The following is a 17,370-nucleotide window of genomic DNA, read 5'->3' as shown; positions in this document are numbered from 1 at the left end:
TGCTTTCTGCAGGCGGCGACCTGTCGAGACGCTGAATGGCCACTGATGAATGGACAGAGATGCTACGTCTTCATATTCGTCCAGTGTTCTTTATGTAGCTTGTCATTATATGACTGGATCTTTTCTATTTAATAATTCCAAAAGCTCTACGAGATCTATTCTGTACAGCCTTTAAATTATGATTGATTACTTTTCACTCTTTAATATTTTATATTAAGCGATTGTAAGAAATGCTTTGGATTAGCTGGTAATTCCTAAGACATTGTTTATATTTGCCAAAGACAGTCTTTTTTTCCATTTGACATGACTTCTTTAATAAATATTTGTAGTAAATGTTTGTACTATAAAAGACATATGTTGAATTTTACTGAAGCGTTTTCGAGGACTTTTAATTGTATATGTGTGAAAGACAAGATGGAATTTTTGAAGATAATTATTTTAAATTTATATTTTTAAATTTTAGTTTATTTTCTTGTTATCATTCAGGTTATGATTTTTGACTTTAATCTCAAAATTCAGATTCAAAAATGATTATGTGCCATGGACTGCATTGACATTACTATATAATTTAATTCCAGCAATGAACCTAACCTAATCAGCAGCATTATTTTATAATGAAAGTGTTTTTAGTTGGAAAATGCATCCATAATTTGCATCTTCACCTTGTGAACGTGTGTAATGTGTGTGAATGGATGGCTGTATGATGGGGAGGAGGCTGGAAGATCTCACTGCTGGGACGCTTCAAAGACAGTCATACTAAATAAGGGAGAGAAAAAAGCGCCGCGCCCCCTTGTGAAGCCAATTTTACGCACTCAAACAAACCCTATGAGTATACATTTCGGCTAAAATGCAAAGCTCCACGCATTTGGGTTATTGTGCTAATTATGATCAAGTTGTCATATTTGCGTTAAAAAACTCGTAAATGCATAGTATTGTTGTTTCGTCCACGAGGAGCGCCTTTTGTCTGCGCGCGCGTGACGGCGCAGGGAAACCCCACGTCCGCGCGCGTGCATCGACGGTGACGTATCATGTACAGTCTGACAGCGCGACACCGCCGAAGGTGCAAAACAAAGCGCATGGAGTCCGAAACCACCGCTCATGACGCTCGTGGGAATAATCGGGAATTGTCTCAGCCTTTCTCTCATTTGCATCCCGTGATTTGTGTGCATTTCCACACAAAAAAAGCCTGAGGCGTGACGACATCACGGGTTCGACACCTGCGAAATCAGCGCCACCACGGAATTAAATGAAACTCTTTATTTAATAATTCCTCAATCGTATAGTTTCTTTGTTTTTAATTTACAGCACTGTTTATAAGCCTGTTTGAATGCGTATTTAAGTTTATCGTTATTTGACGCTGCCTTATGGTAATGTTAGTTGTTGGTCTCCATCGAAACGGGAGGAGCGCGCGGAGCGACAATACGCATCTCTTTTCTTCGAAGTACCTTTATTTCTTCGCCGAATGAAAGAAGAGAAGAGCTTTAATTGGACAAAGGGATACCCGAGGACGCAGCGATGCTGAAATGAGGCGATAGCGCTTCAGACACACACACAGAGTTCAGCGTCCCACATGTCACGAAGTAAATGAGAGCACGAGACCACATTAGAGGGATTACGCGACGTAAACAGTACACAATTTGAGTTTGGGAAAGTGTTGTTTGGATACGCGCACCGATCGGCGTTCCCACGCGCGCATCTGATGAAGTTCTCCAGAGCGCGGAAAGAGTGCTGAGAGTGGCGGAAAGGTCAGCCTGAGCTCCGGACTCTCCGCGGGACTCCGAGGATGCCGGTGCGAAGAGGACACGTCGCGCCGCAAAACACTTTCCTCGACACCATCATCAGGAAATTCGAAAGTCAGAGTAAGTTCGTGTTTATTTACACTATTGTACGTGTTCTTTTTGGACATTTACTTTAGTTGAACCGTGTTTTGAGGTAAATGTTTATATCTGCATCTGAGTGGATTTTAACGGTTAAATTTTAACGGTTAAATCTTAACTGTTAGATCACTATAAGACTTTTACTGTGTAATATTCTTGCATGAACCTTAGAGAGAACCATGTAAATGTCATGTTAAATGAGACTAAAGTATGATAATATAGCTTCGTATAGTAATAATATGTTACATAATGAGATATTTTAACAGCCTTCAGTATTTTTAGATGTTAAAGAGTAATTGTTGTGTATTGTCGATTATCCACACCAAGGTAATGCTATTTACAATGCCCGTTATAAATGAGTGGGTAAACCCCGTCAAGTCAGAGAAAGTTCATGTTTATTTACACTATTTTACGTGGATTTTTTTTGGACATGTACCTTGGTTGAACCGTGTGTAGCGGTAACTTATTCCTTTCAGAAATCACCTGAGAGGATTTTAATGGTCAGATCATATTATGACTCTTTACAGTGCGATATACTCTCAAAAACCTCGGAAAACCATTTAAATGAAGTATGACAGTATAGCTTCATATAGTAAAAACACGCTGACATAATGAGATATTTTAACACCCTTCTGTATTTGTTAGATGTTAAATAGTAAGTGTTGTGTATTGTCGATTATCCACACTAACGCTAATTACAATTCCCATTATAAATGAGTAGGTAAACCCCATAAAGTCATAGAAAGTTCATGTTTATTTACACTATTTTACATGTATTTTATTTGGACATGTACCTTGGTTGAACTGTGTTTTGTAGTAAATATTTATTCCTGTCAGAAATCACCTGAGTGAATTTAACGTTTAGATCACATTAAGACTCTTTACAGTGTTATATGCTCTCAAAAACCTCGGAAAACCATGTGAATGCCATGGTAAATGAGACTGAAGTATGATAGTATAGCTTCGCATATAATATGCTGACATAATGAGACATTTATCAACCTTCAGTATTTGTTAGATGTTAGAATAGTAATTGTTGTGGATTGTCAATTATCCAAACTGTCTAATGTTATTTTGCCCATTATAAATAAGTAGGTAGACCATATAAAGTCAGAGTAAGCTTGTTTATTTTAACTATTTTATGTGGATTTTTTGGACCTGTACTGGTTGAACCGTGTTTTGAGGTATATCTTTATTCCTGAGTGGATTTTATTGCTAAGATCACATGATGACTTTTTCAGAGTGATATACTGTCAAAAACCTCAGAAAACCATGTAAATACCATGTTAAATGAGACTGAAATATGACAGTATAGCTTCGTATAGTAATAATATGTTGACATAATGATAAATGTTAACACCCTTCAGTATTTTTAGATGTTATATTGTATTTGCTGTGCATTCAATTGTGCATCAATTATCCACACTGTATAATGCTATTTACAATGCCCATCATAACTGAGTAGGTAAACCCCATAAAGTCATAGAAAGTTCATGTTTACACTATTTTACATGGATTTTTTTGGACACGTAGCTTGGTTGAACTGTGTTTTAAGGTAAATATTTATTCCTGTCAGAAATCAACTGAGTGAATTTTAACGTTTAGATCATATTAAGACTCATTACTGTGTGATATCTTTGCAAAAACCTTAGAGAACCATGTAAATACCATGGTAAATGAGACCAAAGTATAGCTTCATATATGTTGACATAATGATATATTTTAACAACCTTCCTTATTTTTAGATGTTAGTATAGTAATCGGAACAGAAATCACTTACAGTGGATTTTCAATGGTTAGATCTGGTAAAAACTGTGGCGATCACATCTGTCAAAATAACAATTACATTAAGACACTTTACAGTGTTATATTCTTTCAAATGCCTGGGAGAACCATGTAAAGACCATGGTAAATGAGACTTAAGTATGAATGGTATTCATGCAATGTATGATTATTTTCAGAACTGCATAATTTATTTCTACATATTCCAGCAATAAGTGATCATCCAGGATTCATTTGTGAGTAAACACAGTCGTTGTTGTTGCTAGTAGCTGCAGCTAAGTTTAAATGAATGAGCTTGTATTCTTAAATCAGGTTTTAACTTTTGCATGTGATTTTAAGTTCTGAAACTCCAATATGCCTCAATTTCCACAGTGCATTTGCTGCTCTAACAGGAATGGAGATTTATGCAGAGAAAATGTCAGATCTGAATTGTCTTACTCAAGCGTACTCCACAATCGTACCGTCTTTCAAAGAGCTGATCAGTCTTCATTTCATCTGTCTCAGACTGGAATTGTTTTGTTTACTGAAGCAGCTTGTGATGCTTTTGTGCTGGAGGTGACATCAATGAGTAACACTGCAAAAAATGAGCATTTTCTATGACATGCATTGATGTTTCAGCTCCATGAGGAATAATGGGACGTTTATCCCTGTGGAATTGCAGAGTTGACAATCCTCCATTGATCACCTGATAGCAAATACTATCTTCAGTATAAGGAAGTTTTGTGAGTAATATTGCAGTATGTCAATTCAAAATTCACTTCTACATCATTAATAGTGAAATTTACATTCACACAATTTCAGACAAATGACCATAATATCAATATAAATTGATTTAAGATTAAGCATTAAAACATTCATTAATTCATTCATTCATTTTCCTTCAGCTTAGTTATTTATTTATTAGGTGTCTCCTCTGCGGAATGAACCACCAACTATTCCAGCATATGTTTTACACAGCAGATGCCCTTTCAGCTGCACCACAGTACTGGGAAACACCCAAACACCCATACACACTCACAATTTAGTTTAGCTAATTTAGTTTAGTTTAATTTAGTTTAGTTATTTAATTCCCCCATAGCACATGTGTTTAGACTGGGAAGAAAATGGAGCACCCGAAGGAAACCCACGCCAACATGGGGAGAACATGCAAACTCTACACAGAAATGCCAACTGACCCATCTGGGACTCGAACCAGCGACCTTCTTGCTGTGAGGCCACAGTGCTAACCTCTGAGCCTCGTGCCACCCATGCATTAGAATATTAACCTCGCATAATACATTTCAGTGGAATATTTAACTAGCAATTGGTTACTCAATGAGTTGCATTTATATACTGTACATATGTATGTATGTGTATAATATGCAGTATACAGTATGTTAATATAATGAGACGTTCTGTATAAGGCTGTACTTATTTATTTTTTTAAGTTACATTTTCAGCTGGAGGTGATATCACATAACTGTAAAAACAAATAGCATTTTCTGTTGCATGCATTGATGTTTCATCTCCATGAGAAATGCTAAATGGCATATTTATCCCTGGAATTGCAGGGTTGACATGATTGGTTACCCCAGAAATGAGTACTATCAAAGATAGTATAAGGCGTTCTTGTCAATTATATGAGTATAATATGTCAATCCCTAATTTACTTCTAAAACATTAATATTGCATGTTCAGCATTCACGCATTTCCAGAAGAATGATCAAAACATCTGTATGGGACAATCCATAGCCCACAAAAGTTAAGTAGCATGTGGATATTTTTGGCAAGAGGCAAAAAACACATCTTATGTAATTGTTGATTAATCAGAATCACTGCTTTTTCGTTTATGCAAAAGATCAACAGAATATCATTAAGATCATGTTCCATGAAGGTGTTTTGTAAATTTCACTACTGTACATATATAAAAACTTCATTTTTAATCAGTAATATGCATTAAGAACTTAAAAGAACTTTAAAGGTGGGTTTCTAAATGATTAGATTTTCTGAATTTTCTATTTTATTCAAATATTTGTATCTCTGCCAAACATTGACATAACAAACCACACATCAATGTAAATCTTATTTATTCAGCTTTCACACAATGTCTAAACCTCAGTTTTAAATATGTTTAACTTATGACTGTTTTAATGGTCTATATGAAATTAATTAGGGTCAAGCATTAGAACGTTACGCTCAGATAAAACCTTTCAACTTGATATTTAACAAGTATTTATTTGATAATGAAAACTCAGAAGTCTCAGGAATGATTCTGAACGATGCCATGCATCAAGTCTGGTTTCGATCATTCGGTCAGAAGTGACAGAAATCGATATGTTTTCACTTTCCATCTTAACCTTACCACTACCCTTCCTCTTTCAAGAAGCCGCGTCTCTCCCTCGGGGTGCTTTAAATAATTTAATACCTTCCATCAAAACCCATCGCAAGCCTTTGAGAAGTGCTTTGGAGGTATTAAAGAGCAAGTATCCTTCAAAAGTGCGATTCAATATGCGTGGTCAACGCACTGACCGTATGCTTCTCCTTCAGCGTTTCTCTCCAGATGGCTTGGATCTGTTTCTCTAGCCTTGATGTCTCACGCTAAACCGGTTCAAAAAAGAACATCGTGTGCCTCTTGTTGTCGGCAAACACGAATGTGATATCTCACCCGAATATTAAAAACTGAATGTTTTTTCTCCAGTGTTCAGTGCGTGAGATGAAACATCAGATGAGAACAATAGCTGCAGCAAAACAATAACCCAAAAATAAAATAGGCCTGTGTATGAGTCCCGCAGGTGCATTCACAGGTGATATGGCACACCTTTTGTGATGTTGGTGTCTTTGAAAAGTGAGGTCAGAACCAAAGATGATTTTAAAGAGACATTTCTAGAGGCCAATAGAGAACAACAGCAAACACAAGCATCACTGTGGCAACTGCTGAAGACACTGGCAGTGAGACCAGGTCCCAGGAGAGAGAGAAAGAGAGAGTGAGAGACCTCCTACGGCAACGACTTCATCACTTCACATCATCTATCTGTCTATATCTCAGTCTATCCCATCATTATTTATTGTATTAACTTTCAGTCAGATCAGTCAGTCTGTCAATATATCGATCAATGGTTCTGCATGCTGAGTAAAAATTAAATATAATAATAATTGTATAGAGACAAAACTGTTAATATATCATGAGTAATGCTGGGCAAAGATTATTCGTGATTAATCACATCCTAAATAAAAGTTTGTTTTGACATATTTGAACAACTTTAAGGGTGATTTGTTATAATATATGACAATGTCATAAAATACAGTGCACCCCTCACACATCTATCTCTTAAATTCATTTTTTGAATAGGAAGCTATTCAATATTATATTTGAGCATATGCATTAGATTAGTCAGTACTTAAGCCAAATCTGGAGCTGATTTAACAAAATAACTTACAATAACGGTCCAAAAACTAGTGCACCCAAATGTATATGTTATAGAAAAATATTAAATACTAATTTAAAAAGAGAAAAATCAAGAGAAGCAATAAAATATATAAAATTTTTGTTGAAATTTTGTAGGTTGTATTTTTTTTTTTATAATATTTAGATATATTATTTATATCTAAATATAAATAAACATTTTCTCAAAAAATAAGCATGAATGTTTGTGTTTATATATGCATAATAAATATACAAAATACACATATATTATGTCAAAACAAACTTTTTTTTTAGATGCGATTACCCACAATAAATTATTGCGCAGCACTAATCCTGAGTAAAATTTAACAAAAAAAATGAATGTATAATTATTTAATTCAGCTTTATTTCTAGAGCACATTTAATTTCAACATTGGTTGGCCAAAAGACTGTGCAAGGATAAGAAATATAGATAGTAATAAAAAAGATTATAAATGTGTTGTTGTTTTGTTTTATCATGTTTATTGTTAGACCTGCTGAAAGTGTGCAGAACCATTTTCTCTTGTCTTGTACAGATTACTTTTCTAATTTCTCTGTCTGTCTGTCTGTCTGTCTGTCTGTCTATCTATATACCTACTGTATCTATCCATCCATCCATCCATCCATCCATCCATCCCTTTATTTCTAACTAGCTATCCATCCGTCTATCCATCAATCTTTCTGTTCTTCTTCCATCCTCACTTCCTTGTAATTGTAACATTTTTAACAGAAAGTCTTTAGCTTTTATAGAAAGTCTTTTTACAGAAGCATCTGAGAAGAGTCTAAGATGCACATTCCCCCACCGCACTGAACTTTGCACAGCGTTAAGGTGGGGTATTTATAGTTTTCTATATAAAGTTGTGTTTTTCCATCGCCTGGTTTACTGTCACATCGCTGCTGAGTTGTCATGGTCTACTTCTGCCAGCATTCTGGGATGCAGAGTAGTTGCTATGCTCTCTCTCTCTCTCTCTCTCTCTCTCTCTCTCTCTCTGTAACGGTGAGCCACTGAGATCACAGTCTTATCGGCACACTGTCAGGAGTTGGTGTGATTAAATTTCACCGTGGTACAGGTGTCCATTCGTCTTTGTCTTCTCCCATTCTACCTTTCTGATGGTCCTGTTCTCAAGTGCACAAACTCCTACACAGACATCCACTGCAATAGATGTGCACTGATATTAGTGTGCATTACATTATTTACATGTCAGAGCAATAAACATTGGAATGTAATGTAAACTAACTGCAGGATTTACCACAAAGAAGTTGAAGCAAAGAGTTTAGCTGCCTGTGAGACTTTAGTGATTATATTAAACTCAGCTGTTTACACGTTTGCCTGCCTGCTGTTTTGCATTGCACATAAGGCTGTTGTATAGGGTGAGATTGCATCTAACAGTGTGTTATATTATTTTAGCCACTTTTCTCATAGGTCCACTCAAAAAGCTGTGTGAAAATTGTTCGAGAAATCGATTGTGCATTGCTTCTTAGATCTTCAATATGCGTTGCTATTTTTTCTTGAATCAAGCTTAGTTTTGAACAGCAGATGGTGCTGTATGCTTTACAAACGGCCGTACTCTGCTTGAATCCAATTCCTTGCAAATACCATTTGAACATAACATTATCATTAATCAAGTTAGGAAAAGTTTAAGTGAATTACAAGAGTGATCATAGTAAGCTGTGTTTACTAGAGCGCCATCTGCTGTTAAAAGTACCTGTTGTTAAAAACTAGCTTAGAGCAGCATCTGCTGTACCACACTACCCTAAGTGCTACCTGCTGTTAAAACTAGTCTAGAGCGGCACCTGTTGTTAAAAACTAGTCTAGAGTGCTATCTGTTGTTATAAACTAGACTAGAGCACCATCTATTGTTTATTATTGTACAGCCCCATCTGCTGTTAAAAACTATTCTAGAGTGCCGTCTGCTGTTAAAAAACTAGCCTAAAGTGCCATCTGCTGTTAAAAAGCATAGAGCGCCATCTGCTGTTAAAAAGCATAGAGCGCCATCTGCTGTTAAAAACTAGCCTAGAGCACCGTCTGCTGTTAAAAACTAGCCTAGAGTGCCATCTGCTGTTAAAAACTAGCCTAGAGCACCGTCTGCTGTTAAAAACTAGCCTAGAGTGCCATCTGCTGTTAAAAAACTATTCTAGAGTGTCGTCTGCTGTTAAAAACTATTCTAGAGTGCCGTCTGCTGTTAAAAAACTAGCCTAAAGTGCCATCTGCTGTTAAAAAGCATAGAGCACCATCTGCTGTTAAAAACTAGCCTAGAGTGCATCTACTCATATAAAGTAGCATAGAGCGCCGTATGCTGTTAAAAAATAGCCTATAGCACCGTGTACTGTTAAAAATTAGCCCAGAACGCCATCTGCTGTTAAAAACTAGCCTAGAGCGCCATCTGCTGTTAAAAACTAGCCTAGCGTATCATTTACTAACTAGCATAAAGTGCAGTCCACTGTTAAAATCAAGCCTAGAGCGCCATCTGCTGTTAAAAACTAGTCTAGAGCCCCATCTGCTGTTAAAAACTAGCCTAGAGCGCCATCTGCTGTTAAAAACTAGTCTAGAGCCCCATCTGTTGTTAAAAACTAGCCTAGCGTATCATTTACTAACTAGCATAAAGTGCAGTCCACTGTTAAAATCAAGCCTAGAGCGCCATCTGCTGTTAAAAACTAGTCTAGAGCCCCATCTGCTGTTAAAAACTAGCCTAGAGCGCCATCTGCTGTTAAAAACTAGTCTAGAGCCCCATCTGCTGTTAAAAACTAGCCTAGAGCGCCATCTGCTGTTAAAAACTAGCCTATAGTGCCGTCTACTGTTAAACTAGCCTAGAGCGCCATCTGCTGTTAAAAACTAGTCTAGAGCGCCATCTGCTGTCAAAAACTAGCCTATAATGCCGTCTACTGTTAAAAACTAGCCTAGAGCCCCATCTGCTGTTAAAAACTATCCTAGAGCGCCATCTGCTGTTAAAAACTAGTCTAGAGCGCCATTTGCTGTTAAAAACTAGTCTAGAGCGCCGTCTACTGTTAAAAACTAGTCTAGAGCGCCATCTGCTGTTAAAAACTAGTCTAGAGCGCCATCTGCTGTAAAAAACTAGCATATAGTGCCGTCTTCTGTTAAAAACTAGCCTAGAGCGCCATGTGCTGTTAAAAACTAGCCTAGAGCACCGTCAACTGTAAAAAAAACTAGCATAGAGTGCCGTCTACTGTTAAAAAGCTAGGCTAGAACGTCGCCTGCTGTTAAAAACTAGCCTAGAGCACCATCTGCTGTTAATAACTAGCACAGAATGTTGAATGCACCATCTGCTGTTAAAAAAACAGCCTCTGAATCAATTCAAGAGAAAATCGAGATGCATTATGAAAACTCATAATTGATGAAGGATCGATTTCTCAAACATATTTTTTTACCACAGCTCTAATTAACATCTACAAGACCAGCTGGCAGGAGAAATAACCCAGTAACACCTGTATAATACCTTCCAACACACACGTGCAATTAGCTAGATTCGCTCTCCCCCTCGTTAAAGCCACACAAAGAGGATTTGCTGTTTCCTCTGCCATTGTCTTTCAGGTGTTCCTCCTTGCCAAATGCATTGTTCAGTTTTCTCCAGAGACACGACTTGTTCCTTCCTCACAGATAAAAGATGAAGATGAGTTCACTTTATTCCATTCAAATGCTCCTTTCTTTCACGGTGTCTGTAAGCGAGTCTGATCTGCGTATGCAGGAGAAATATTATAATCAGGCAGGAGTTTGAATGATTCAATATGCAGAAATCAGACAAGAACATCAAAAAACACATGGAGAATCTGTCTGTCTGTCTTTCTATCTATCTATCTATCTATCTATCTATCTATCTATCTATCTATCTATCTATCTATCTATCTATCTATCTATCTATCTATCTATCTATCTGACTGTCTGTCTGTCTGTCTGTCTATCATTCTATCTATCTATCTATCTATCTATCTATCTATCTATCTATCTATCTATCTATCTATCTATCTATCTATCTATCTGTCTGTCTGTCTGTCTGTCTGTCTGTCTGTCTGTCTGTCGTTCTATCATTCTATATAGTTATATATGTCATTCTATCCTTCTCTATCTATCTATCTATCTATCTATCTATCTATCTATCTATCTATCTATCTATCTATCTATCTATCTGTCTGTCTGTCTGTCTGTCTGTCTGTCTGTCTGTCTGTCTGTCTGTCTGTCTGTCTGTCATTCTCTATCTGTCTGTCCGTCTGTCCATCTATCTATCTATCTATCTATCTATCTATCTATCTATCTATCTATCTATCTATCTATCTATCTATCTATCTATCTATCTATCTATCTATCTATCTATCTATCTATCTGACTGTCTGTCTGTCTATCATTCTATCTATCTATCTGTCTGTCTGTCTGTCTGTCTGTCTGTCGTTCTATCGTTCTATATAGTTCTATCTGTCATTCTATCCTTCTCTATCTATCTATCTATCTATCTATCTATCTATCTATCTATCTATCTATCTATCTATCTATCTATCTATCTATCTATCTATCTATCTATCTATCTATCTATCTATCTATCTATCTATCTATCTATCTATCTATCTATCTATCTATCAATCTGTCTGTCTGTCTGTCTGTCTGTCTGTCTATCATTCTATCATTCTCTATCTGTCTGTCCATCTGTCCGTCTATCTATCTATCTATCTATCTATCTATCTATCTATCTATCTATCTATCTATCTATCTATCTATCTATCTATCTATCTATCTATCTATCTATCTATCTATCTATCTATCTATCTATCTATCTATCTATCTATCTATCTATCTATCTATCTATCTATCTGTCTGTCTGTCTGTCGTTCTATCGTTCTCTATAGTTCTATCTGTCATTCTATCCTTCTCTTTCATTCTATCTATCTATCTATCTATCTATCTATCTATCTATCTATCTATCTATCTATCTATCTATCTATCTATCTATCTATCTATCTATCTATCTATCTATCTATCTATCTATCTATCTATCTATCTATCTATCTATCTATCTGTCTGTCTGTCTGTCTGTCTGTCTGTCTGTCTGTCGTTCTATCGTTCTCTATAGTTCTATCTGTCATTCTATCCTTCTCTACCATTCTATCTATCTATCTATCTATCTATCTATCTATCTATCTATCTATCTATCTATCTATCTATCTATCTATCTATCTATCTATCTATCTATCTATCTATCTATCTATCTATCTATCTATCTATCGATCTATCGATCTGTCTGTTTATCTATCTATCTATCTATCTATCTATCTATCTATCTATCTATCTATCTATCTATCTATCTATCTATCTATCTATCTATCTATCTATCTATCTATCTATCTATCTATCTATCTATCCATCCATCCATCCATCCATCCATCCATTCATCCATTCATCCATCAATACCACTTGACAATTTTTGACAGTTCCTTTGTATGTACAATTTATAGTTGTGCTTGAGTAAAATGTATATTTGTTATATTCTGTAAACTACTCATGACAAATATTGTTATTTAGAGTAGTTTTTGCATAAAATTACAACAAAGGTACTGTTTTCAGACATGTTATACGGAATATCAGTGTTTTACCTTCAGACTGAGTTAATGTTTTATTGGACACAGAGCAGCATTATAACAGAAGCCTAAAATGTGTTTAGTCTGATGAAACATTGCCCTTAATGCTTCCCATAGCTGTTTATATCTGTCCATCCACTCATCCATCCATCATTTGAATTATTCTCTCTATCTTCTGGCTTCAAGGAATAACATTAGATCAGTATTTAAAGCAACATTTATCTGTCTGCCTGTCTGACTTTTGAAATTATAACCTTTAAACATAAAAGCCTTTAAAGCAGTTTGAATCCATCATTCAGGCTGACATAAGACTGTTTCTTTGACTGATTGTGCTTTGGTTTTGTATTAGCATTCGACTCAAAGGTGTTGGGGATCAGTTTAAACTCGAGCAAAGAGACAGCTGGGAACTGGAGAGATGTTAATTATAATGCATCAAGGGTGTTTTCTCTCTGATTCATTCATTCTTTTTCCGACTCAATGCTTCGGTTTCTCTCAGTCAATCTCGCTCTCGTTCCCCTCTGATGCATCTTATTTTGGGTGCGGTGTTTGTTCTGTATATAGTCTCAACTCACACACACACTCACATACAGCTATCTTTATGGGGACTTTCCGTAGCTTTGATAATGTTTCTACTGTACTGTATATTATCTCTCCCTACCCCTAAACCCAACCCTGACAGCAAACAATTAGCATTTTTACAGTTTCAAAATACTAAATTCTGTGTAAATTATGAGACATTTTCCTCATGTGAACCAAATCAAGTCACCTCAAGATCAGAATTTACTAGTATTCCTATACTTGTGGGGACATTTGGTTGTCAGAACATGCACATACACAAAACCACACACACTAAATCCAACTCTTACAGCAAACAATCTGCATTTTTACATGTTCAAGGTACTTCATTCTGTACGGTTTATAAGCCGTTTTCGTCATGGGGACCAAAAAAACAGTCCCCACAATAGCCCCTTTCACACATACAGACTTTTCCGGAAAATGACTGGTAATTTTCTGGAAAGGGATCATGTGTGAACAGTCCCTCTATAAATACAGGTAAATTAATGACTTTAATACCTTTCTTTACAGACACATTTTGCTGCTTGATAGTCAGATAACATTTCTATGTTCTTTCTTAATGCCAACTGTGGAAAGAAATGATTGATAAAATGCTTATGATAAACTGCTGTGAGTTTACCTGTCTGCTCTGCATGACGCGCGTGTATGTGAAAGAGCGCTCCTGTGGGTCAGATTTGACTAGCCTACAACACTGGTAGTCTTATGTTTTAAAAAGAATCTCATAAGCTGCAGCACAAACTCAGATGTGCATCTCAATATGTGAAAGTGTTCCTCCATATCTTTTCACGATATCCATCAAAATTGATAATGTCGTCAAATGTGTAAACAAAGCTGTTTTAGCTGCAGTTATTGCTTCTACCGGATGGTAACGTTAGCTGATTTTTTTCCTAGTTATTTGGTCCGTCTCTGGGAGCAAAGCAGCTACAAGAATGCTAAAGTTTTAAATAAAAGTGAAACCATCGAGAAAAAGACTGACCCCCTTTATGTTTAATACAATTTTTGGTTGTTTTTTCTCTTTTTTTTGGTTAATGACGTCAGTATTTACTGGTATTTTGGAGTGGATGCCTGAATGGTCCTTTCTGGAAAAACTCCAGAAAGTCCTTGCCTGTGTGAACCACACATATTTGAATTTACCGGTAAAGTCATTCAGGTAATTTTCCGTATATTTACCGTTATCGATGTGTGAAAGGGGCTAATGTCAGTATTTACTATTATTGCTATACTTGTGGGGACATTTGATCAGCACAATGTCAGGAATACAAGGTACACACACAAACACACTCACACACTAAACCTAACCCTCACACCAAACAATTAGCATTTTTACTGTTCCAAATACTTAATTCTGTGTCAATTATGAGCCCTTTTCCTTATGGGCACCAAAAAAGGTAATATTTACTGGTATTGCTGTACTTGTGGGGACTATTGATCCACACAATGTTAGGAAAACAAGACACACACACACACACACACACAAAACCCAACTCTCACATAAAAAACAAACAAACATTATTTTCACAAAACTTAATTCTGTATGTTTATGAGGCGTTTTGCTCATGGGGACCAAAAACCGTCCCCACAAGGTTAAAATGTACTGGTGTTGCTATACTTGGGGAAATTTGGTCCTCATAATGTCCTAAATACAATGTACACCCACACACACACACTAAACCCAACCTTCACAGCAAACAAGTAGCATTTTTACTCTTTCAAAATACTTAATTCTGTGTGAATTATGAGCTGTTTTCTTCACAGGGACCATTAAAAGACAACATTTACTGGTATTGCCGTGCTAGTGGGGACATTTGGTCTTCACAATGTTAGTAAAATAAGATGCACACACACACTGAACAAAAATGTTCAGTTTAGAAAAAATGTGCAGTTTCTTTTTTAAATGTACTTAATTCTGTGTGAATTATGGGCTATTTTCTTCATGGGGGACCTAAAAAAAGGCTAAATTTACTGGTATTGCTGTACTTGTGGGGACATTTGTTCCACAGAATGTAAGGAAAACAAGATGCGCACACACACACACACACACACACATACATACATACACACACACATACACACACACACATACATACACACACACACATACATACATACACACACACACACACACACACACACACACGCACACTTATGTGAAAGATCCTCTTCTCCAGCCTACTCTGTCTATCTGCAGAGCGCCTGTGGCTGTTTCTCTGATGGATAAAAAAGCGGCCGGCGTTCAGCCTGCTAATGGCAGACAATGAGACGATGAGAATCCCACAGTCTAATCTCAAGATTAAGGGTGTTTTTGTAGCAGCGCTTTTTCTGTTTTATTCCTCTGTGGTTTCTTCTGAAGTTCACACTATCTTCAGGACTCTCATTGAAGTTCTGTTGGTCCGAGGAAAAACCCAAACACCTGCTGGATTGGACTGATAATAATGATTAGATCACAAGATTAGATATCTGAACAATCTAAAGGCTACTTCCGCCAGTTTTAGACTGAAAAATGAGCTTTAGAGATGGTAATAACATTACGTAATTGCAGGATGGTGGCACGATGGTGGCTCAGTGGTTAGCACTGTGTGGCCCCAAAGCAAGAAGGTCACTGGTTCGAGTCCCGGCTGGCATTTCTGTGTGGAGTTTGCATGTTCTCTCCGTGTTGGCGTGGGTTTCCTTCGGGTGCTCCGGTTTCCCCCACAGTCCAAACACATGCGCTATAGGGGAATTGAATAAACTGAATTGTCCGTAGTGTATGAGTGTCGGTGTGAATGAGTGGGTATAGATGTTTCTCAGTACTGGGTTGCAGCTGGCATCCGCTGTGTAAAACATATGCTAGATAAGTTGGTGGTTTATTCCGCTGTGGCGACCTCTGAAATAGAGACTAAGCCGAAGGAAAATGAATGAGTCGCAGGATGACTTGTGCCAACATTTTGTTTTGTGGTGTGTTCATTTACAGAAGGTTAGTATTTTAATGAACAGCTTGTATCAGTTTTGTAGTCAAATTAATTTTTAATTTAGTAAAAATTGCAACTTTTCTTAATAAAAAAACACCAAAATTTTTGTTTTGTTTACAAAATTTTACTCCATTGCTTCTAATTAAATCTGTAGAATTAAAAAAAATTTAATAATTAGATTTTTTATTTAAAGTTTTAATGATCTTGGCCAAGTTCTTTTGTAAATTGTGTATTAAAATTATTAAGTTATTTGTTGTAAACAAGTAAATAACAGTTTGTATGACTTTTTAAAACTAAAATAAATTAAGTAAACCAAAATACAGGCTTTTATTAAAACTGAAAGAAACATGTTGTATGGCATTTATATCTAAATTTGACAATGTTGTCAAAAAGTTTAATGCTTACAAACATTTTCTTAATGGAAATTAAATTGTTATTATTTTTAAAAATAATAGTAATGCATTTACAATTTTTATATACATTTTTAAAATAAATTTATAGTAAAAAAAAAACAAAACAATATATATATATATATATATATATATATATATATATATATATATATATATATATATATATATATATATATTTAAATATAATAGTAAAAAAAATAATGAAAACATTAACATGGTCTTTTCATCATTCAATTGTCAAAAATATTTTTGTAAATGAAGCTATAATTAGTTTTAATTTAATTGATTTAAATGAAGTTATTTTAAATGTAATTTATTTTCATTTGTGACTCTTTATTTCAGTTTTTGTAATCATATAATGCAAAACTGTTATAAAAAATATTAGTGTAAAAATAATAGATTAAGTTTAAGGACAAACAAATATGCAGATTTGTTTTTTCTAGATATAAACTCAATTTTTTAAGCTGAATTAAAAAATTTGGGTGGGCTGCTTGGTGGCTCAGAGGTTAGCACTGTAGCCTCACAGCAAGAAGGTCGCTGGTTCGATTCCCGGGTAGGTCAGTTGGCATTTCTGTGTGGAGTCTGCATGTTCTCCCCATGTTGGTGTGGGTTTCCTTCGGGTGCTTCGGTTTCCCCCACATTCCAAACACATGCGCTATAGGTGAACTGAATAAGCTAAATTGACCGTAGTGTATGTGTGTGGATGAGTGTGGATGGGTGTTTCCCAGTACTGGGTTGCAGCTGGAAGGGCATCCACTGTGTAAAACATA

The 17,370-nt window shown here is 36.0% G+C and overlaps 1 protein-coding gene across 1 annotated transcript in view; it reads left to right on the top strand.

Annotated features, from left to right (window-relative positions):
• Positions 1–1,783: 1,783 nt before the first annotated feature.
• LOC130218908 (potassium voltage-gated channel subfamily H member 2-like) overlaps positions 1,784–17,370 on the top strand; it is a 178,737-nt gene continuing 163,150 nt past the window's right edge. Inside the window, exon 1 of the mRNA XM_056451226.1 lies at positions 1,784–1,859. Coding sequence (XP_056307201.1) covers positions 1,784–1,859 — 76 coding nt within the window. The remainder of the gene's footprint in view (positions 1,860–17,370) is intronic.

This window comes from Danio aesculapii, chromosome 24 (genome assembly GCF_903798145.1).
Source record: "Danio aesculapii chromosome 24, fDanAes4.1, whole genome shotgun sequence".
Classification (NCBI taxonomy): Eukaryota; Metazoa; Chordata; class Actinopteri; order Cypriniformes; family Danionidae; genus Danio; species Danio aesculapii.
This window is presented reverse-complemented; position numbering and strand designations above follow the sequence as displayed.